General features: G+C 42.7%; 1 protein-coding gene across 4 annotated transcripts; it reads right to left on the reverse strand.

The window, feature by feature from the left end:
• Positions 1–242: 242 nt before the first annotated feature.
• On the reverse strand, positions 243–13,111 carry LOC110498945 (uncharacterized). Of its 4 annotated transcripts, none has more exons than XM_090212329.1 (5): positions 12,931–13,111; positions 2,136–2,656; positions 1,680–1,880; positions 1,479–1,608; positions 243–1,339 (listed from the first exon to the last, which is right to left on the reverse strand). In XM_090212329.1, the coding sequence occupies exons 2-5, from the start codon at positions 2,524–2,526 to the stop codon at positions 847–849; spliced, it is 1,215 nt and encodes a 404-aa protein (XP_090068455.1). In that variant the 5' UTR covers positions 2,527–2,656; positions 12,931–13,111; the 3' UTR covers positions 243–846. The 4 variants fall into 4 exon arrangements, with proteins under 4 accessions (XP_090068455.1, XP_090068453.1, XP_090068454.1 ...); XM_090212327.1 differs by lacking the exon at positions 12,931–13,111 and adding an exon at positions 5,491–5,631; XM_090212328.1 differs by lacking the exon at positions 12,931–13,111 and adding an exon at positions 5,452–5,614.
• Positions 13,112–23,369: the final 10,258 nt, after the last annotated feature.

The following is a 23,369-nucleotide window of genomic DNA, read 5'->3' on the forward strand; positions in this document are numbered from 1 at the left end:
ATATACTTTTTGGAAAATACATGTTTTTGAACGAAGCACCATGCTGCCTTGTTGACAATATGACCGGGACAGCACAGATTACTATTAGATTTCAGAAGGGTGCTCCTCCCTCACTGTTTTTGCCCGGTCACGTCACAGGCCATATCCCAGTGCACCTCGGTTCAGCTTAATCAAACTCCCTCAGTGATATAGATCACATACTGCAACACTGATTCTGTTAGAAATAAATACATTTACCTTGGTTAAGAAAATTAAAGCTTTAATACAAGTATTTCAGCACTCCAGGTTTCAATATAAACATACAATCATTGACTAAGTACTGGCATAATGTGTTCCCCATGTTACAGTAATGGAGAGGTGGAGAGAGCTATAAGAGGTCTACTCATGATCATAAATCAACTGGGCTATCCAATGCCAGATGAGTAGATCAACCAAAGCAACGGCCTTATCCAAAGACCCGAATTGAGACTCATTTCTACATTGTAGATTTTTCAACATCAACGCTTCTCTGTCATTTGAATTGATTTCCACTTTAATAAAGCTGCAATCATCACCTCTGTGCTTAACAAATAAACATATACATTGATTGAGTGTATCAGTAGGCAACAGCTGCAGCACAAAAACTAAACTAAAATACTAAACCAAAATGATGTGACGTCCCTGAACGTCCCCCGGTGTCCTCTACATGTCTTCCTCTGAATGTTTGGGGTTCCATAGCCCAGACCTGAGTGACGTCTACACATCACAACGTTACTAAGACTGTTCTGCTCCCAGCCACCCCATTGGGGAAATGTTCAGCAAAGTCTGACTCCTGTTAAGCATTGTTTGTTCAACAATTAAACATCTTCAGAGCTGTACCGTGGCGTTGAGGCCACTGGATATGGTCTCGTAACCGACGGAGACAAGTGTTAGAACACTGCTCTCCACGTCCTCTGGCTGATGATGCTCTTGATCCTGCTGCTGGGTTGTATCCATGGCAACACCAACCGGGGTTCCGGACTCCTGCAGCTGCGCCTTCTTCCTGCCTCGGCCCCTCCCTTTGCCCTTCCCCGATCCTTTCCCTTGACCTTTAACCCCGCCCACTGACCTGAGCGGTTTGTCGTTGCCGTCATCTCGGGGCTTGCGGTGGCGGCGGCGGATGCGTCTCATTGGAGGACCGGTGTCGACGGGATCGGTTGCAGCTGCGCCGGACAGGATGCGAATCTGTTTGTCAATCACCATGGTGATCATGTCTAGGGCGGTGTCGAGCATCCCGAGGCCCAGGCCGTGAGTCACGTTGTCGAACAACGCACTGTTAACCGGGTCACGGAAACACTTCCTCATCGCCTCCAGGTGGCTCCTATCCCAGGTGGGGTGGGAAAAGGTGTGTTAGTGTTTGTTTCACTGTACAGAAAACATATAGCTCATAGTCAACTCATGACAACACTGTGCTGTAACCACACTAACCAGGTGTGGTGTGGGTGAGGGTTTGGTATTACCTGGTTTCTATGACCTTTGACCAGTGTTGAACTGTGTTAGTCTCTGGTATAAGCTGCTTGGCCATGTTTCCAAAGTCCATGTAGTCATGGGCAAAGTCCTTCATGTCGTTACACAGGGCTTTGGTGTCACCTGGAAAACACAACGTTTTAACAATCTAGAAACCGAGAGAGATGCCCGCACACAAACACGCACACACTTACCCTCTGTGAGCTTGGAGAAGGAGGAGGACACAGCAGTAGTAGTACTAGGAGTGAGGCCCAGTATATTTAGAGACTCCTGAAGCGTTTTCTTGCTGGCCGGGCCGCGGCTGACCCTGGTGTAGGCTGCTAGCGAACGCAGAGACATCTTCTCTGGAGCCTCCAGACGACGCTTGATCTCGTCATAGGGTATCAGGTACTTACCTAGTACCAAAGGAACAATAGATGAATGATACAATTGTGTTGAATCTTCCGCTTAATCCATACTACAGCAGGTAAGGCCAACCTTCCTCCTGGAGAACTACTGGGGGTGAAGCTAATCATGGTCCCGAGGAGTAGCTGATAGGTAGAATCAGGTGTGTTAGAGTAGTAGGACAGGAATATCCTACAAGATGAGAGGTCTCCAGTAGGAGGGGCAGCCCTGGCCTAATCCCCTCCTTCTCTGGCTGTGATACTTACGGGCCTTGGAGCTCTTCATGTTGGGGTCCAGGAGAGACGACACCTCAGCAAACGGAACATGGGGTACGTGGTTGTGGTCTGGAGCACCAGCCTGAGTCTGGGTGGTGTCGCCTGCCGGGATCTGAATCTGGGTTTGCATCTGGTTCACGTCCCCCATTCCCTGCTGCGCCTGTCCATCCCCCAGCACCATGGAGGGGTGGTTGGATAACCCTTGTAACCCTGTCAGCCCCTCGACCATAGTCTGCTGATAAGCCCCCTGTCCCACAGAGTTGGTCTGTTCGGAGGAGACTTGGAAGATGCCCATGACAGGTTTAACCACTCTAAACACCATGTTGCCTTGGGAGTCCACCCCCGCCAGGCTGGGATTTGGTTCCATCTGCTCGGATGTCATTTCCTCTTTACTTCCTGGGTGACTGTTTGGAGTGCGAAGAGTTTCTCCCAAACTTTTCTGTATTTGTCTCAGCGTCAGGAGTAGGATGAGTTTGTGCTTACACACTGCTAGGGTCAGTTTAGGGTAAAGTCTATAGGACAGAGAAAGAAAACCCAACATCAAACACTGGTCTACAGAGTAACTATCATCATCAATATTGCAATAAAAAACATTTAAATCAACATCTGTGATTCCCCAATTAGAAATAATTGCCACCAGTAGTATGAAAATATATGTATCATCTTTCCCACCCTCTCCAATTCAACAATTTAAATGGACTTCTATTTAAGATTGTATTCTGGTAAATAATAAATGGGTAGGCCTATTACATGGGTATGGCATATACACTGTGTACAAAACATTAGGAACAGCTTCCTAATATTGAGTTGCACCCCCCTTTTTCCCCTCAGAACAGCCTCAACTCGTCAGTGCATGGACTACAAGGTGTCGAAAACGTTCCACAGGGATGCTGGCCCATATCGACTCCAATGCTTCTTACAGTTGTGTCAAGTTGGCTTGATGTCCTTTGGGTGGTGGACCATTCTTAATACACACGGGAAACTGGTGAGTGTAAAAAAAACAGCAGCGTTGCAGTTCTTGATACACTCAAACCAATGCACCATTTTGTCTTGCCCATTCACCCTCTGAATGGCACACATACACAATTTCCCAATTGTCTCAAGGCTTAAAAATCATTATTTAACCTAGTCTCCTCCCTTCAGTGCCCCTTGACTTTTTCCACATATTGTATTACAGCCTGAATTTAACATTTATTAAAATGTATTTTTTTGGGGGTGGTAAAGTGGAATTATGTTTGGCATTTTTACAAATTAATAAAAAATGAAAAGCTGAAAGTTCTTTAAATCAAATTTTATTGGTCACATACACATATTTATCAGATGTTACAGTGGGTGTAGCGAAATGCATATGTTCCTAGCCTCAACAGCGCAGCAGTTTCTAACAATTCACATCTAAAAGGTTAAATAATGGAATACTTAAGAAATATTAGGATGAACAATGTCAGAGTCCAGAGAATAAATAAATGTGATGGGATGTATGGACAATTAAGATAGTATATGGATAGAATATGTAGTATATCTGAAAAATAGTATATGTACAGCAATAGTTAAATAGGATAAGTATTGAGTCAATAAGTATTAAACTCCTTCATTATGGCAAGCCTAATTAAGTTCAGGAGTAAAAATGTGCTTAACAAGTCACATACGTTTGCAATAATAGTGTTTAACAGGGTTTACAATGACTACCTCATCTATGTTACCAACACATACAATTATGAAGGTCTCTCAGTCGACCCAGTGAATTTCAAACAGATTCAACCACAATGGGCAGGGAGGTTTTCCAATGACTCGCAAAGAAGGGCACCTATTGGTAGATGGGTACAAATAGATTTTAAAAGAAGCAGACATTGAATATCCTTTTGAGCATGGTGAAGTTACATATTTGAATGGTGTATCAATACACCCAGTCACTACAAAGATATAGGCATCCTTCCTAACTCAGTTGCTGGAGAGGAAGGAAACCGCTCAGGGATTTCACCATGAGGCCAATTGTGACTTTAAAACAGTTACAGAGTGTAATGGTTGTGATAGGGGAAAACTGAGGATGGATCAACAACATTGTAGTTACTTCACAATACTAACCCAATTGACAGAGTGAAAAGAACGAAGCCTGTACAGAATAAAAGTATTCAAAAATAATGCATCCTGTTTAAAACAAGGCACTAAAGTAATACAGCAAAAGAAAATTGGGGGCAAATCCAATACATTACTGAGTACCACTCTCCATTTTTTCAAGCATAGTGGTGGCTGCATCGTATTATGATTATGCTTGTAATCATTAAGGACTGGGGAGTTTATCAGGATAAAAAAGAAATGGAGCTAAGCACAGGCAAAATCCTGGCGGTAAACCTGGTTCAGTCTGCTTTCCACCAGATACTGGGAGATGAATTCACCTTTCACCAGGACAATAACCTAAAACATAAAGGCCAAATCTACACCGGAGTTGCTTACCAAAAAGACAGTGAAAGTTCCAGAATTGCAGAGTTACAGTTTTGACTTGAATCTGCTTGAAAATCTATGGCAAGACCTGAAAATGGTTGTATAGCAATGATCAACAAACAATTTGACATAGCTAGAAGAACTTTGAAAAGAATAATGGGCTAAATGTTTCACAATCCAGGTAAGCTCTTAGAGACTTACCCAGAAAGACTCAGGAGCTGTAATCTCTGCTAAAAGTGATTCTAACATGCATTGACTCATTTTTACAAAATGTTAGATTTTTTCTTCCACTTGGACAGAGTATTTTGTGTAGATTGTTGACGTAAAATTACAATTAAATCCCACTTTAACACAAGAAAATTTGGAAAAAGTCAAGGAGTATGAATACTTTCTGAAGGTACTGTATGGCATGGTCTTATGATAAGAGCATTTTTTTTGTCATTATGCAAATAACTGAGGTTTGGACGTCACATGTGTTATCTCTAGCTTTTGGTCACCCTCGCATTTGCTTTGGCGCTAACCTAGCCAGACTTAGATATCCATCTAGTTTAGTGTCTTGTAAATGGCAAGGGCAACCACTTCCTTTGTAAATCAGACACGCTACTGTACCTTGCTAACTACTCAGAATGTACATTGGGCCCGAAGTGTTACAAGTCTATACTATAACTGCTACCATTGCAATTATACACGAAGCCCACTCGCAATTCTGTTTTGTAAAAAGTAAACCATTAATATTGTCTGTGTCTGTCTGAAACCTAAACATGGCTGGCTAGGCCGCAGTGGGGGCACGGTGGAAAGGCTTAATCGACGTGATCTTAAATAGAATACAACACATTCTGAACAGGTTGAATAAAATGTTGCCGCTAACCTTCATTGTAGTGCAAGTAGTGAGGATTTTCCGACTCACCACTTTGCTCTTTGCTTTTTCCTAACAGCAAGCTGATCCTAGAACGGTGCGTGGTGAGACAGGAGACATTTTCCTTCTTCTCCAGATCTCCTTCGGCGGGTTGCAAATCAGCTCTACATCTACTGCCGCTAAAGCGGCTTTATCCCTGCGCCTATTGGCCACATCACGCATCATTCAAGTATCTATGACACTTCTCATTGGATGTTGCTGAGTGTCAGTCCAATTGAAGGTGTGGGATTTCCGGTTGAAAGAGGGCTTGAACAATGGGATATTTTGTATCGGTTTAATCAGCATAATATTACCCCAGACAATACATTGTTTCTTCATTCTGATTTGCTGTGAAAAGATAGTGGAGATGTAATGTTTTTGCACACATTTTGTTCTATGTTCTATGACAAACAACTCAGAAATGTGTTATATATATATATATAAAATATACACAAAGTTCCAGAGTCATGGTTTCTCTGTCATTATGCCACATTGGAAAATAACAAGCCAGATACGTGACAAAATACCTTAAGGAAAACAAAGGGGATTGAATGGACAATTGTCGAAGTGAAACATTATCCATCCTCCTGTCCTTTTTTAAAGCAGCTACACTATGTGTAATTTCAGAACATTTACAAGAGAACAAGGCACAGGTATGTCTGAGATAAAGCTTTAAAAAAGAGTGAGGTGTCTGTAACCCAAATAATTTATCTTCAGGATCAGGGTAGGTGTCTCTGATTCTCCTGACACAACAGCTGGGCATGATGCCCCCATCGCCACCGTCCAGGTTTCCGGACCTCCACGTGAGGTACTGCTAGTAGGCTTTTATGGCAAAACAACCTGATGTTTTCATCTTCGTCATCCAGTGGGTAAGTCAGCTTTAGCAGCTCCCTCCTGTAATGAATCAATGGATTGGATTTATTACAGTTCTCCGGACAGTTAAAGCGCTCAAATGTCGCCCACCAACAATGTGTAGCAGACCTGGGTTCAAATAGTATTTTTCCCCCTTTCAAATACTTGGGAGTGTTGAATTAGCCTGTCTGACTCTGGAGTGACGGATGGTTGGTGTTTGCACTTTTGGGACTACTGTATTCTATTGGTTCCATTGTGCCGGACTTAAATCAAGCCCAGCGTAAGTATTTGAAAGGAAAATATTATTTAACCCAGGTGTGATGTGAAGTACCCACCTCATCAGTAGTCCATGTGTAGTACGGTCTTGTAGAGAACCAACCAATTTAAGTGAGCCATCTGGCTGACACATTGGTGTGGTTCCTGGCTGCAACACTTCCTCTCTGCATTGCTGGTGGTGGTCATCTCCCTGCAGTGTGAACACACACCAGTCCGGCACCCCAGGAGCGGCTGGTCGTGGCTGTGTGCTGCAAGGCTTTGCTCGTCAGAGGTCGAACATCAGTCCTGGACATCTTTTAACTAAACTCCGCAAAAAAAGAAACGTCCTCTCACTGTCAACTGCATTTATTTTCAGCAAACTTAACATGTGTAAATATTTGTATGACCATTACAAGATTCAACAACTGAGACATAAACTGAACAAGTTGCCAGTTCTTGCTGTGAGATGTTACCCCACTCTTCCATCAAGGCACCGGACATTTCTGAGGGGAATGGCCCTAGCCCGCACCCTCCAATCCAACAGGTCCCAGACGTACTCAATAGTATTGAGATCTGGGCTCTTCGCTGGCCATGGCCATTCCTGTCTTGCAGGAAATCACGCTCAGAACGAGAAGCATGGCTGGTGGCATTGTCATGCTGGAGGGTCAGGTCAGGATGAGCCTGCAGGAAGGGTACCACATGAGGGAAGAGGATGTCTTCCCTGTAACGCACAGCGTTGAGATTGCCTGTAATGACAACAAGCTCAGTCCGATGATGCTGTGACACACCACCCCAGACCATGACGGACCCTCCACCTTCAAATCGATCCCGCTCCAGAGTACAGGCCTCGGTGTAACACTCATTCCTTCGACGATAAATGCAAATCCGACCATCACCCCTGGTGAGACAAAACCGCGACTCGTCAGTGAAGAGCACTTTTTGCCAGTCCTGTCTGGTCCAGTGACGGTGGGTTTGTGCCCATAGGCGATGTTGTTGCCAGTGATGTCTGTTGAGGACCTATCTTACAACAGGCCTACAAGCCCTCAGTCCAGCCTCTCTCAGCCTATTGCGGACAGTCTGAGCGCTGATGGAGTGATTGTGCGTTCCTGGTGTAACTCGGGCAGTTGTTGTTGCCATCCTGTACCTGTCACGCAGGTGTGATGTTCGAATGTACCGATCCCGTGCAGGTGTTGTTACACGTGGTCTGCCACTGCGAGGATGATCAGCTCTCCGTCCTGTCTCCCTGTAGCGCTGTCTTAGGCGTCTCACAGTACGGACATTGCAATTTATTGCCCTGGCCACATCTGCAGTCCTCATGCCTCCTTGCAGCATGCCTAAGGCACTTTCATGCAGATGAGCAGGCAACCTGGGCATCTTTCTTTTGGTGTTTTTCAGAGTCAGTAGAAAGGCCTCTTTAGTGTCCTATGTTTTCATAACTGTGACCTTAATTGCCTACCATCTGTAAGCGGTTAGTGGCTTAACGACCGTTCCACAGGTGCATGTTCATGAATTGTTTATGGTTCATTGAACAAGCACGGGAAACAGTGTTTAAACCCTTTACAATGAAGATCTGTGAAGTTATTTCTATTGTCTTTGAAAGACAGGGTCCTGAAAAAGGGACGTTTATTTTTTTTGTTGCTGAGTTTACATCCATCAACAGATCCTTTAACTCTTCCTCTGACATGGCCTGGATTTTGGCTTGGAGAGATAGAAAAGTAGGGAAATTATGTCAAATGAGTGTGGTTTGCACTTTTTTACTATTCAATTGTGCCAGGCAAGCACAATCATGCCCAGCTTTACATTTCTGTAAATACACACATCGACCTGTACTTTTTTCTCCTCAAATTCTCTCTCCTCTTCTTCTGTCCTCACTCTAGGTGGCACTATCGTCAAGAAAAAAAAAAAAGTTAAACAGCAAATCGTACCAGTAACACGAGATAACTCCCTCTTTCATTGAAAAATGAGACTGAGGGCCAGTGAGAGAGTGACGCACTAAACCTGTACATAATGCTATTCAGCGTGGCTCTCGGATTACTCACCTTGTTTTGAGAGATGATTATCTTATATAAGATTGCCTCACCCACAGACCTTTCCCCAAACTCCTCCATTGATGTCATTGTAAGATTTGCATGGAAACTTCTACATACCCATCTAAAATTAGGAGGATTAGATTTGTGCCTTTGGAAAAACTTCAGATACACCCCAGGGCCTGACATAAGACTTGCTCTAACCACGAACCATCATGGTCCCATGGATACTGCAGTACAACCTGGACATCAGTGACTTACACCTAAACAGGCCCCGGAGTTGAGGAGAGCCGCAGGCTGTCCTAAAATAAAGGACTGACAAACAAACATCAATCAAAATAATAATTATTGCGAGTTTAAGAATATGTCCCAAGAGAAAAGATCATTTGCCCTTATTAAACTCGACAGATCATTTTCCATCAATGGATGTCGATTTAACTTGTCTCGACTGCTATGATTAAGCAATAAGACCCAAGGAGGTGTGCTATATGGCCATTATACCACGGCTAAGGACTGTTCTTAGGACACAACCCGTAGCCGTGGTGTACGCTATTTGCTCTATACCACCACCAAAGGTATCTTATTGCAGCGAACATAAACTGGTTACCAAAGTAATTACGTCAGTAAAACTAAATATTTTGTCATACCCCTGGTACACTGCATTCAGCCAATCAGCATTCAGGGCTTGAATGACCCAGTTTATAATTGAAAATAAATCCCATTTGCACATGTGCATGACTACAGAACAATCCTAGGGGGGAGTTTGAGTGATGAAAATTGGATAGAGGATCTCAATCTCTGTGTAAGAAACACTTGGATGAAGTTTGGCCATTTCCAAGAAATTGTGCCTTTGTTATGTTTATTTAACTAGGCAAGTCAGTTAAGAACAAATTCTTATTTACAATGACAACCTACCCCGGCCAAACCCTAACCCAGACAAAGCTGGGCCAATTGTACGCCGCCCGATGGGACTCCCAATCACAGCTGGTTGTGATACAGCCTGAAATAGAACCAAGGTCTGTAGTGATGCCTCTAGCACTGAGATGCAGTGCCTTAGACCACTGCGCCACTCGGGAGCCCAATATTTGCCAGATGTTAAGACTAAAAAAACGTTACAGATGGTCTATTTGCACGACTGACTTATTTCAATAGGCATTGAGTAAAATCAGAGTTTATAATTGCAATTCAACAGGCAGCTGCAGGTAGCCTATAGCCCCTGATTGGCCAACATCTCATTTCAGGGAAAAATCCACAATGAAACGGACATTAAATATGGAGAATGATACATTTGCAATAAAGCTGTGACCATGATCACGATTGATAACTTACAATTTAATGAACTAAACATGGCCATTGCATAACACCACAAGGCCACAACAAACTGAAGCTATAGGCTATTTATTAAACCCATTTGCCAGCTCCTGGTAGGCTACAAAAGTGGCACAAATTGATTTGCGATGACTCCAGTGATATCGTCATTTCAACATATTTATTGTATCAACTGGTAGGCTACAGTGGCCTACAATGGCATAGAAATGAAGTCTACTTGACGGCCAACAGATGCAAATGTATCATTCTCCGCTTTTAATGTCAGTTTCGTTGTGGAGTTTTTCAGAACAGAAGCAAGCATGTGAGGGAGATCCACAAGTTCCATTTCAAATGTCCACTCGTGCAGCGCTCAAGACCCATGAACTCAGCATGCGTCGCTTGATACGGTTTTCCGTGACAAAAGTCGACATTAGAATGCAGTTTACTTTAAACCATCTCTGAGAGAATTTATCTAAAGGCTCTAGTGCGCCTAAAGTCGTTTTCCAGTGCTTTGTCGCCTTTATGTTAGTTCTAGTGAGTTAGTATGTTTTATGAGAAAAGGGTTGGAAATACACTACATGACCAAAAGCATGTGAACACCTGCTCGTCAAACATCTCATTCCAAAATCATGGGCATTAATATGGAGTTGGTCCCCCCTTTGCTGCTATAACTGCCTCCACTCTTCTGGGAAAGCTTTACACTAGATGCTGCTGTGAGGACTTGCTTCCATTCAGCCACAAGAGCATTAGTGAGGTTGGGCGATTAGGCCTTGTTCACAGTCGGCGTTCGAATTCATCCCAAACGTGTTCGATGTGATTCTTCCACACCGATCTCGACAAACCAGGGGCATTGTCATGCTGACACAGGAAAGGGCCTTTCCCAAACTGTTGCCAGAAACTTGGAAGCACAGAATCATCTAGAATGCCATTGTATGCTGTAAGGTTAAGATTTCCCTTCACTGGAACTAAGTGGCCAAGCCCGAACCAGGAAAAACAGCCCCAGACCATTATTCCTCCTCCACCAAACTTTACAGTTGGCACAATGCATTCGGGCAGGTAGCGTTCTCCTGGCATCCGCCAAACCCAGATTCAATCGTGGGACTGCCAGATGGTGAAGCTTGATTCATCATTTCAGATAATGCATTTCCACAGCTCCAGAGTCCAATGGCAGCGAGCTTTACACCACTCACGCTTGGCTTTGCACATGGTGAGCTTAGGCTTGTGTGCGGCTGCTCGGCCATGGAAACACATTTCATGAAGCTCCCGACAAACAGTTATTGTGCTGACGTTGCTTCCAACGGCAGTTTGGAACTCTGTCGTGAGTGTTGCAACCGAGGACAGATAATTTTTACACGCTTTGCGCTTCAGCGGTCTCGTTCCGTGAGCTTGTGTGGCCTACCACACCGTTGTTGCTGTTGTTGCTCCTAGACGTTTCCACTCCACAATAACAGCACTTCAGTTGACTGGGGCAGCTCTATCTGGGCTGACATTTTATGAACTGACTTGTTGGAAAGGTGGCATCCTATGACGGTGCCACATTGAAAGTCAGTGAGCGCTTCAGTAATGCCATTCTGTGGCCAATGTTTGTCTATGGAGATTGCATGGCTGTATCTCCGATTTTTTACACCTGTCAGCAAAGGGTGTGGCTGAAATAGCCGAATCCACTAATTTGTAAGGGTGTCCACATACTTTTGTATATATAGTGTAGGGGTTTCCATAATCTAAATAGCCTACTGGTAAAAAGTAGTCACAACGTGCAGGCGTGCTGCTTTCTCTCCATGGCTCAGCTGCAGTCTCTTCCAACCAGTGCTCTCAACATATACACACCCCCTCCGGCCCTTCCCATCAATCACTCACTCACTAACAGCCTGCTCACTGCCTGATAGCAGCAGGTCACAGTGAAATATATATTTTTTGAGAGAAATGCCATTGTGGCCACAGTGCAATTTAGAAGTAGCCCCGATATCATTTTTCAAAGTAGCCCAAGTTGCAGAGAACCACGGGCATGGCAACCCTGAATGAAGCAGAGATATTACTCCTCCTTCTTTGGGATTGTGTTGGCGAATTGCATTCAATTTAAAGGGCACACACCGCCACCTACTGTACTGGAGTGTGAGCCCAACCTCGCTATCTCAAGTGTTTCTCTGCCGCTGCCACCACAACCTCTGTTTTCTGGGACTCTCCATCCATTTCTGCAGTACAATTGACAACCATAGCTATGAATGCCAAGAAACCCATCTTACTGAAAGCACATATTCTTCCCAACACACTTGATTAGTCTCTGCCTACTCACAGGAATCCTCTCAGGATCCCTCACCCTGTACCCATCTTCCTCTACCACTCTCTCAGAGGTGGAAAAAGTACCAAATTGTAATACTTGTGCAAAAGTAAAGATACCTCAATAGAAAATGACTGAAGTAAATGTCACCCAGTGTCGTGACGTTGTATTGATCTATGTGACGACTGCCGTTCATCGAATGATTAACTGTTTATGATTACGTGATTCAAATAATTAGGCATTTATTAACTCAGTAACCTGGGGCACCATGGGAAAGTTTGGTTTGATTGAGTTTCCATTTCCCAAATTAACTCAAAGAATATCAGAAAATCGATTTTACAACCGTCGCTAATTCATTAATTTCTTCTACACTCATCCTGAACATCGCATAATCCGGGAATCTGCACAAACCCGAGTCCCACTAAATAAGTCCCACACCAATTGAGTTGATTATTTATTTACTAACAAGCTAAAATGCTCATATAAAAGATACACAAACACACATTCTAGGCTATTGATTAGAACTTAGTACAATGAAACCGGTCCCTAGTGGGCCAACACAATATGACACGTGTTACACAAAATGGGGATTTAAAAAGAGAGCGAGAGAGAGAGAGAGAGAGTGCACAAGAGAATAGCACACTTGGGCACATTTGTAAACTATGTTAAGTTTAACCCTAACCTTGCCCCGAACTGCCACTCTTATGGGTCAGAATATAATGATGTAATTACGTGTCAAAGGTCTCCGATGGGGTATCTCCTTGTGGACCGAGTTCCGACTTCTCCTCCGATGGCAATACTTCTGTTGTTACCGGGTGTAACTCTCTGATAGTCCACACAATGTCGGCGTCCTTTCTCTTAGTGGTCTGTTTCCTCGCCCTTGTTCTGAAAGGGGGTCTTCTGAGTACTGTCAGCCGTGTAGCTCAGGGCTCCAGTGTAGGAATGAAAGCAGTGTAGACACCCAATTCCTTGGAGAGTGGTAACCGGGTGGTCCTGCTTGAATTCACCCTCTTAGACACAGCTACTCATTTGTAGCATAGATTAAGACATTCCTTTGTCTTCTTCAACCTCGTGTTGCATTTTGGGGTTTACAACTAATCGGACGTTGACTGCAGCTTGTGGTCACCTAGTCTGATGTGTTAATTCTTAACTCACATGTTTTATACCCTCGGGTCAGAAATGGGCGTTTCCACCTTTAGGGCAAGTTCTCTGGGCGTACCTAGTTACGAGGCTAGGTCTGGATTTTACTCAGATCCAACTTAGACAACTTCACATTTTATCTTTACAAAAACATTTGCTTTGATCAGTACATTTTCCACACAACGTACAGTATGCAAACATCAGGTACATATTGTGAAAACTCTTCAAGTTACAATGTTTTCGTTAAAACGTCGTCATTTAACTTTTAATAACATAACAAAAACTGCATTCATTTTCATATTTCATCTATCGTCATTACTACCATTTTGGCTGATGAAACATATTGTCCCACAGTCCATTTATTGCATGTTACTGTTCTGAGGTAGGTTCTCCATAAGCCCATCATTCATTCCCTTCCTCCACAGTGAGAGGACAAAGGGATTTTGTCTGCTGCCTTAAGATTTACAATGGGTGTGAGGTGTCATTAAAAAAAAACACCTCCATACCTCTGGATCTCTCCCCCTCTGGCAGGTATGAGAGATGTCTCTTGTAGGAATGTGGTCCACTGTAACCTGACCCAAACAGGCCAGTCATGACACCAGTAAAATACTACTTGAGTATAAGCCTAAAATTATTTGGTTTTAAATATACTTAAGAGCCTGCTTGGTGTTAACATCCACTTCCTCATTCCCCTCTACTCCCACATGAGCTGGTACGCAGAGGAACATCACAAATACCCCCCCCCCCCCCCATCGGTCTCATCCTACACAAGCACTGCGAAACCGCATACAATACATCCTGTCCGCTCCGAGACACAAATTAAGCTCATCAGCGCTGCACAGGAGTCAGAGCAGATGACTACCCTGTCTAGCCACACCCCCTCCACCCACTCTGCAGCCCAGAGTATGGCCATCAACTCCATTGTGCAAACAGATAAATTATCAGTTGCTCTTTTTGTCACTGCCACCTTCGACTCAGGAACACTAAAAGCTGCACCTGTCCTCCCTGTTTTACAGTTCTAAGATCCATCTGTGAATATATTCCAGAAATCTTAGTATTGTGTTCTTAAATGGTCACTTAAAACTGAACCTACTCCTTCCTCAACAGCTCTTATCCTCTCAAGCAACTCCAGATATATTACTGGCTGAGGGAGCAACCAAGGTGGAATAGTGTTGGGGTTTGTTTCCTTGTTCCTTGTCAATCATTGGCTCATTGATGAAATTAGCATTATGACAATATCTTTAATGAAATCATTCAAAAACCTTTATTAATGTAATTGCAGACAGAAGTTGACAACAGAAATATAACGCATGTTTCCGAGTAAATTCTGCATCAAAGAAAAGGTCCCAAGTGTTTTTTATTAAACCCCAAGTCCAGCCCTAGTGATGTCACTGCCTACGTCATTATCTTTTACTCATGAGACCAAAACCATGTCTACTCAACACTAAAACTCTTGTTTATATAGCTATCAAAAAGCTTAGCAGTAAATGTCCAAGTTGATTTATAGTGGAATTTCTGACTAATCTCTTATCTCTTACAGAGTTCTGTCTTCACAGTCACACATTTCTCAGAGGGGTCTCTTTATAAGAGCAAAGAGACTAGAAAACAACTGTGGAACAATACTAAACCTCTATAATTAATATATATTGTTAATCTGTAGTATAGGACCCTATAAATGTAGAGGAGGAGGGGTCCCATAGCCCCTCCCCTTCTATTAATACAACATAAGCATAATCAATTATTATAATACATCAAACATTACAGACAGACCCTATCATGACCCCTAGGTGAACCCCTTTCAATAGCAGGAAGAACCATAGAGGGGCTAAACTCCCTCCAAAACAACCCCATCTCTCTCACCATGCCATTGCCTATCCACCCAAAACTACTCTGTTAATATTCTCCACCCATGTCATTCGAGTGTCAAAACAAAACCCCCAGTAACCTAAACCCCTCCCACCCTCTCCAGATTCCTTCCGTACAGTATATTTACTCCCCACATCAAAGACGGCTACCACCACCTCCTTATCTGCCTGTGCCTTCCGTATGACTGACTCAAGGCACAGTACAGGATCCATTGTTCCCCTGCCTTTCCTGGACCCACTTTGATTTGGTGACATTAGTCCTCTACGCGACAGAAAGGAAGTCAGTCATTCCGTTATTGTCCTTTCCATACGTGAGATGTCAACGCTATCGGCCTATAGCTTGACGGACTAGCAGGGACTTTCCCAGGTTTCCGTAGCGGCACCACTACAGCCTGCTTCCAACTCCCAGGCGGTTTCCCTTCCTGCCACGTCTTATGATAAAGGCCCAAAGCTTTCCCCATTGCAGTGTCCCTGAGATGAGCCATCATGATGTAAGACATCTCATCCTTCCCAGGAGACGTTACCCCAGCTTTAGCTAATGCTCGCTTCATCTCAGCCAACGTAAAAGGTGCATTCAATGCATCCTCCACCATCCCTCTCTGACCTAGGACCCCCATATGTTCTCCTCTGACCCTCTCTCTCTCTTATTCTGCCAGATTATTTGAGCTGTGCACCTTCACAAATGCCTGGGCTAACATCTCTGCCTTCTCCATATCTCTCACTGCAACAAACTCACCACTTTTCAGCACAGGTATAGCCCAATCTAATCTGACCCCACTCCTCCTCCATACCTCTCCCACAGAAGTGGTCCTGCGTCTGTTTCCACAGAGCAGGCGCCAACAATCCCGCTTAGTTGTCCTAATGAACCTTCTTACTACAGCTTGTGCTTGTTTATACTGTCACTGGTAATTATGGGACATTTGAAACATTCTGAAAACCCTGTTCCTACTCTTCATAGCTTCTCTACACTCTTCAGTCCACCAGGGAACTGCTTTACTCTTCCCCCCCCGTACCCATAGGAATCACCTGCATTGCGACCCCTACTATTGCTCCTCTTACTCCATCATTCATTGTTTCTATATCTGAATTGAGATCAACCTGAGACAGCTCTTGTTTACTCAACTCTTGAAACTGACCCCACTCTGCTTTCCCAAATATCAATCGCCGACTGAATCTTCCACCCTCAATACTACAGTACACATGATAGTGATCACTACCCCCCTCTAGATTCCTCCAAAACCTCCCAACTACATCTTTCTGCCGTTGAACTTGAGATCAGAGAAGGATCCAGAGCAGATCAAGTAGTTCCTTCAACACTTGTCCATTTACATCAGTCCGTAACCCTCCCTAGAGCATTCTATGAGCATTAAAATCCCCACACCATTACACGTCTCCTATCGTCACCTTCCACATTCCCAAGGGTCATCAACTCTAGTCTCTTAAAAGTTCACTATTACCAGATCCCCCCCCCCCCCCCCCCCAACCAACCACACCTCTATCAATATATACTCTAGTTCAACTCCCTCTATAAAAAGGTAGCACACCCTCCCCATCTCTAAGGACTGCAACATAACCTTGTATTACAAAATCTAGACTAGGTTTAAACCATGTCTCCTGGAGACATATCACATCAGGTTTGGCTGGTAACTTCTCAAAGTGTTTGAACTCTTGCCCATTAGCCGTCAAACTTCTGGCATTCCATTGAAGGATTAACACCACAATGAAAATGAACCAATACCTGATTCCTGGCTGAACTGATTCCCAATCCTATTGAGGTCATCCTGTACATTTTCCCCTGTAAGTGTAACGATCGTCTGTTGAAGAAGGTGTGGACCAAAGGGGAGCGCAGGAAGTGTTCATACTTTTATTACAGCTGACCACTAAATGACACAGAGACTGAACGAAAACCTAAACAGTCCTGTCAGGTGCAGACACACAAAACAGAAAATAACTACCCACAAAAACCCTACGGGAAAAAAAGCTACCTAAGTATGGTTCCCAATCAGAGACAACGATAGACAGCTGTCCCTGATTGAGAACCATACCCGGGCCAAAACAAAGAAATACAAAAACATAGAAAAAGGAACATAGAATGCCCACCCAAATCACACCCTGACCAAACCAAAATAGAGACATAAAAAGCTTTAAGGTCAGGGCGTGACAGTAAGTCATGTGATCCCAAGATACATCGCTACCTGCTCCACTATGATCTGTATCTTTTTAGTCTTAGATTGTAATTTTTTTTTGGTGTAATTGATTGCTGCTGTCACAAATGCAATAACCTTCCTCATGTCTACTACGAGTCTTGTGTTCTCCCCCATTCTGCTCCCTATGTTGGGGTAGGTTCCTTGTTCCTTGTCAATCATTTGCTTATTGGTGAAATCAGCAATCAGACAATATCTTTAAGTAAATCAATCAAAAACCTTTATTAATGCAATTGCAGACCGAAGTTGACAACGGGAACATAGTACACATGTTTCCAAGTAAGGTCTGCAAAATAGGAAAGGGTCCAAGTTGCTTTAATATGCTTGCAGTCAACCCCAAGTGATGCAACTGCCTACGTCAACACCTTCTACTCATGAGACCAAGGGCTCAGCAGTAATTTTCCACTCCCCAAGTTGCTTTATAGTGGTATGTCTTGACTTGTCTCATCTCTTTCACTCCCCTGCAGGGTTCTGTGTCTAATCTCTTTTAGCCTTGAGGCGCTTTCAACATAAACATAATCAATTATTATAATACATCAAACATTTTGTGCAGCCCCTATCATGACCCCAAGGTGACCCCCCCCCCCCCCCCCCCTTCACCTACATTACACCAAACCTGCATCCCGACCTGCCCTGGAATACCTGCTCTCCTAGGTGCCCTGCTTGTTTCTGCTTGAACTACCTTCACTGCTTCTGCATACAATATTTTACACTCCCTCACCTGCTGCACTTCCACCTGTCTTTTCATCACAGCACAACACCCATATGCCACACTTGAACCTTATCTCGTCTCCACATTCCCCATGTGCATGTTTTCCCCCCTAGTTCACACATCTCCTTTTGCCTTTACACAGTGCCACCACACGCCCAAACCTTTGAGAGTTATAGCAACACAATGGTTCCCGGGAACATAAACTCGCACATAGTAACTCATATACTCAATCCTAAAAAAAATGCTGGCAGTACCAGATCCTCAATGTTCAGTAGCACTGTCAGGCTATCTGGAGGCGCTTTGCCTCAATAAGAGAGCCTCATTTCAGGTGGTTCTTTATTTCTTTCATGTTAACAATTTGTCCTGTAATAACTCCCTTCACCCATTGCCGTCCAGCCTGATCAGGCATGCTACTATCAACCACACGTTTACATACCTGCTTGAGTTTGAGCACCTTTAGCAGACACGACCACTCCTACTTTACCCACCAAAACCCTAGTCAACGCGATCATACTCACAGCCATGACTCCACCCTCGTCCTTAAATTTCTTAAACACCTTATACTCCACTTCTCTCAGTACAACACTGCGAATCCGAACCTCCCTCATCACTCCTCTCCTCCGACAAGACCTGCAAAGGCGCCTCAGGCTTCCTCCTCGTCTTAACTTTTACTCTCACTACTCTACATCCACCTTTTTCCACTCCGCCACTACATTCCATGCCGTCCTCCTCAACTCCTAACCCCCCTACCTTTTCATCCATCTCTGCTCCAGTCACAGCCCAGTGTTGCTCAAGCACCTCCACTGGATTTCACGCTCCAAAACAAAAACCAGGCAGCCTTGTGCATGATTACTCTCATTTGTCTTGCCTGCGCAGTGGGTTCACCTGAACCAATTCTTGAATGAGAGACAGAAAGTCCATTAGCTAGCTGGCAAAAATGTTACAAATATGCTTTGTGTTGTTGTTGTTCTTCTTCTTCTTCTTGATTGGGTTGGTGGATCCCATCCAATTTAAAGGTGCATACACTGTCACCTACTGCACTAAAGTGTGAGGCCAGTCACAGCCTACCTACACAATATTGTCTTCATTATTCATGTTCCTAAAAGAAGAAAACATGTGCACCACCAACTAACCCTACACCTATATACCACTATATACATATATACCACCTATATACCACTATATACATATATACCACCTATATACCACTATATACATATATACCACCTATATACATATATACCACCTATATACCACTATATACATATATACCACTATATACATATATACCACCTATATACCACTATATACATATATACCATCTATATACCACTATATACATATATACCACCTATATACCACTATATACATATATACCACCTATATACATATATACCACCTATATACCACTATATACATATATACCACTATATACATATATACCACCTATATACCACTATATACCACCTATATACCACTATATACATATATACCACCTATATACCACTATATACATATATACCACCTATATACCACTATATACATATATACCACCTATATACCACTATATACATATATACCACCTATATACATATATACCACCTATATACCACTATATACATATATACCACTATATACATATATACCACCTATATACCACTATATACCACCTATATACCACTATATACATATATACCACATATATACCACTATATACATATATACCACTATATACATATATACCACCTATATACCACTATATACATATATACCACCTATATACCACTATATACATATATACCACATATATACCACTATATACATATATACCACCTATATACCACTATATACCTATATACCACCTATATACCACTATATACATATATACCACCTATATACCACTATATACCTATATACCACCTATATACCACTATATACATATATATCACCCTATATACCACTATATACATATATACCACCTATATACCACTATATACATATATACCACCTATATACCACTATATACATATATACCACCTATATACCACTATATACATATAAACCACCTATATACCACTATATACATATATACCACCTATATACCACTATATACATATATATCACCCTATATACCACTATATACATATATACCACCTATATACCACTATATACATACATACCACCTATATACCACTATATACATACATACCACCTATATACCACTATATACATATATACCACCTATATACCACTATATACATATAAACCACTATATACCACTATATACATATATACCACCTATATACCACTATATACATATATACCACCTATATACCACTATATACATATATACCACCTATATACCACTATTTCATGATAATATAAATCACCACCCCATTAACTCTTCTGTAGTAAAATCTCATACACACACAGGTACTTCTCTGCAGTTGCCACCTACAATAAAAAAAAAAACACTACCCCATTCCACTACTTTGACCCAATCTGCTCCTGCCCATGCCACCAGCCTGGGAGGACGGGACACCACCCCTCAACACACCCTGTAACTCTTTTTAATAAGTCAAATCTAGTATACCCAAATACTTCTCTGCAGTTGCCACCACAACATCTATTTTCTGTGATTTACTTTCCATTTCTGCGGTTCAGTTGATAACCATTGCTCTGAACACTAAGAAGCCAACCTTACTGTATTCATGGGTAGACCTGTGATACACACCCTAACCTCATAAAAGCTTCAGATGTGTGTGTGTGTGTGTTAATGTGTTCTGTGCTCACTCAGCTTGTGTGTTAAGTGAAGTTCATCTTCAAAGCTCTTCCTATTATTACCCAGTGACTATAACCATCAGAATATGACAGAAGCCGACTCGTGGCCTGATTCCACCCGCCTAACTCTAATTCTTCAGTCTAATTCTAAATTCTAATTCTAATGTATTCTACACATGTGATTAACCCTGGTCACATCCTTCCCTGTCTAACAGTATGAGTGTTATTGTTCTGTTGTAGGTTCTCAAATCAATAATAGGAACTGGAGATAGCTCTCTCAACCAGTCAGATATGTAGTAAAGCCCTTGTGTTGCCATGACAACCGGGTGTTGGTAAGATCAGTACTGCACCATGTGGCTCTTGTAAAGCAGGCAAAGGTGAACTACAAGACAGGTATGTAACAACAGGAACAAAAAGACATGGACAGGTTCTCTCTATGTGTGTGTGTGTGTGTAGGGTTGGGGAATAACGAATTAGCCTACATGTACAGTACCAGTCAAAAGTTTGGACACACCTACACATTCAAGGATTTTTCTTTATTTTTACTATTTTCTACACTGTAGAATAATAGTGAAGACATCGAAACTATTACATAACACATATGGAATCATGCAGTAACAAAATAAGTTTTAAACAAATGTTTTATATTTGAGATTCTTCAAAGTAGCCACCCTTAACTTTGATGACAGCTTTGCACACTCTTAGCATTCTCTCAACCAGCTTCACCTGGAATGCTTTTCCAAACGTCTTGAAGGAGTTCCCACATATGCAGAGCACTTGTTGGCTGTTTTTCCTTCGCTCTGCGGTCCAACTCCTCCCGAACCATCTCAATTGGGTTGAGGTCGGGTGATTGTGAAGGCCAGGTCATCTAATGCAGCACTCCATCACTCTCTTTCTTGGTCAAATAGCCCTTACACAGCCTGTAGGTGTGTTTTGGGTCATTGTCCTGTTGAAAAACAAATAATAGTACCACAATGCAAACCAGATGGCATGGCGTATCGCTGCAGAATGCTTTGGTAGCCATGCTGGTCAAGTGTTCCTTGAATTATAAATCAATCACAGACAGTGTCACCAGCAAAACACCCCCACACCACCTCCTCCATGCTTCATGGTGGGAACCACACATCCAGAGATCATCCGTTCACCTCCTCTGCATCTCACAGACACAAGGTTGGAACCAAAAATCTAATATTTGGACAGATTTCCACCAGCCTAATGTCCATTGCTTGTTTCTTCTTGGCCCAAACAAGTCTCTTATTCTTATTGGTGTCCTTTAGTAGTGGTTTCTTTGCAGCAATTTGACCACGGAGGCCTGATTCACACAGTCTCCTCTGAACAGTTGATGTTGAGATGTGTCTTTTACTTGAACTCTGTGAATAATTTATTTGCGCTGCAATTTGAGGTGCAGTTAACTCTAAATAATATGTCCTCTGCAGGTAACTATGGGTCTTCCTTTCTTGTGGCGGTCTTCATGAGAGCCAGTTTCATCATAGCGCTTGATGGTTTTTGCAACTGCACTTAAAGAAACTTTCAAAGTTCTTGACATTTTCCGGATTGACTGAAACATTTCAGAACAAATACTAGTCGAATAAGACATGGGAGAGATGATGAATTTTGGCAAATAGATTTATTCATAGACTAATACACTTGAAACAAATAGCCAAACCCGAAAACTGCAGACATTACTAGGCTAAACTGACAACAGAGTGAAGAGCAGAAATCTCAACTAGTAAGCAAGTCGCAGCAATGGAGAATTGAGTGTGTCAAACCGCCATAAAAAAATCGAATGAAACGCAGCCTGACGTGATCATTGACAGCTGCCTTGAAGGACACAAATAAAAAATACTTTCGGCAACTTAGATCAGTGATATTTAGGCTAAACTGACAACCGAGTGAAGAGCAGAAATCTCAACTATTCTGGGAGGGGGTAGATTTTCGGCACAACACCGGAACAAAAAGTGAGAGCAAGAAGGGGTGACCTGCTGAGTTCTGAGGTACCATGAAAAAAAAAATCACTTTATAATGAAGCATTGCATATCATCGCAATTGCGTAGTGGAATAGAGCCGTAGCCTAGAGGAGAGGCACTTACAGACGTTGCACACATGGTGAACATTTTAGTAGCCTCGGATCCCGGAAAAAAAATGGTCCTTTTATATAAGCATTTTATGAAATTCTAAGTCATTTTTACATGACTGGAGATTTTGGCAGAATATTTTTTAATACAGCACAAATGAGTGACACTGACAAACAGAATCTGAGATCAATAAAAACGATCATCAATAGCCTAGGCCTAGGTGTGTAGAGACACACATATTGTAGGCTACAATATGAGGAGGAAATTACAGTCCTAAAAATGCCTGCCAGTTTCACTGACTCACCACCCAATGATGCACAGCTAACTCATGCATTCGCGCCAAAGGTCCATCTCTCTCATTTATCTTATTTTGGTAGCCTACAGCATAAGGATT

Source organism: Oncorhynchus mykiss, chromosome 20, assembly GCF_057628025.1.
Source record: "Oncorhynchus mykiss isolate SJ-2025 chromosome 20, ASM5762802v1, whole genome shotgun sequence".
Classification (NCBI taxonomy): domain Eukaryota; kingdom Metazoa; phylum Chordata; class Actinopteri; order Salmoniformes; family Salmonidae; genus Oncorhynchus; species Oncorhynchus mykiss.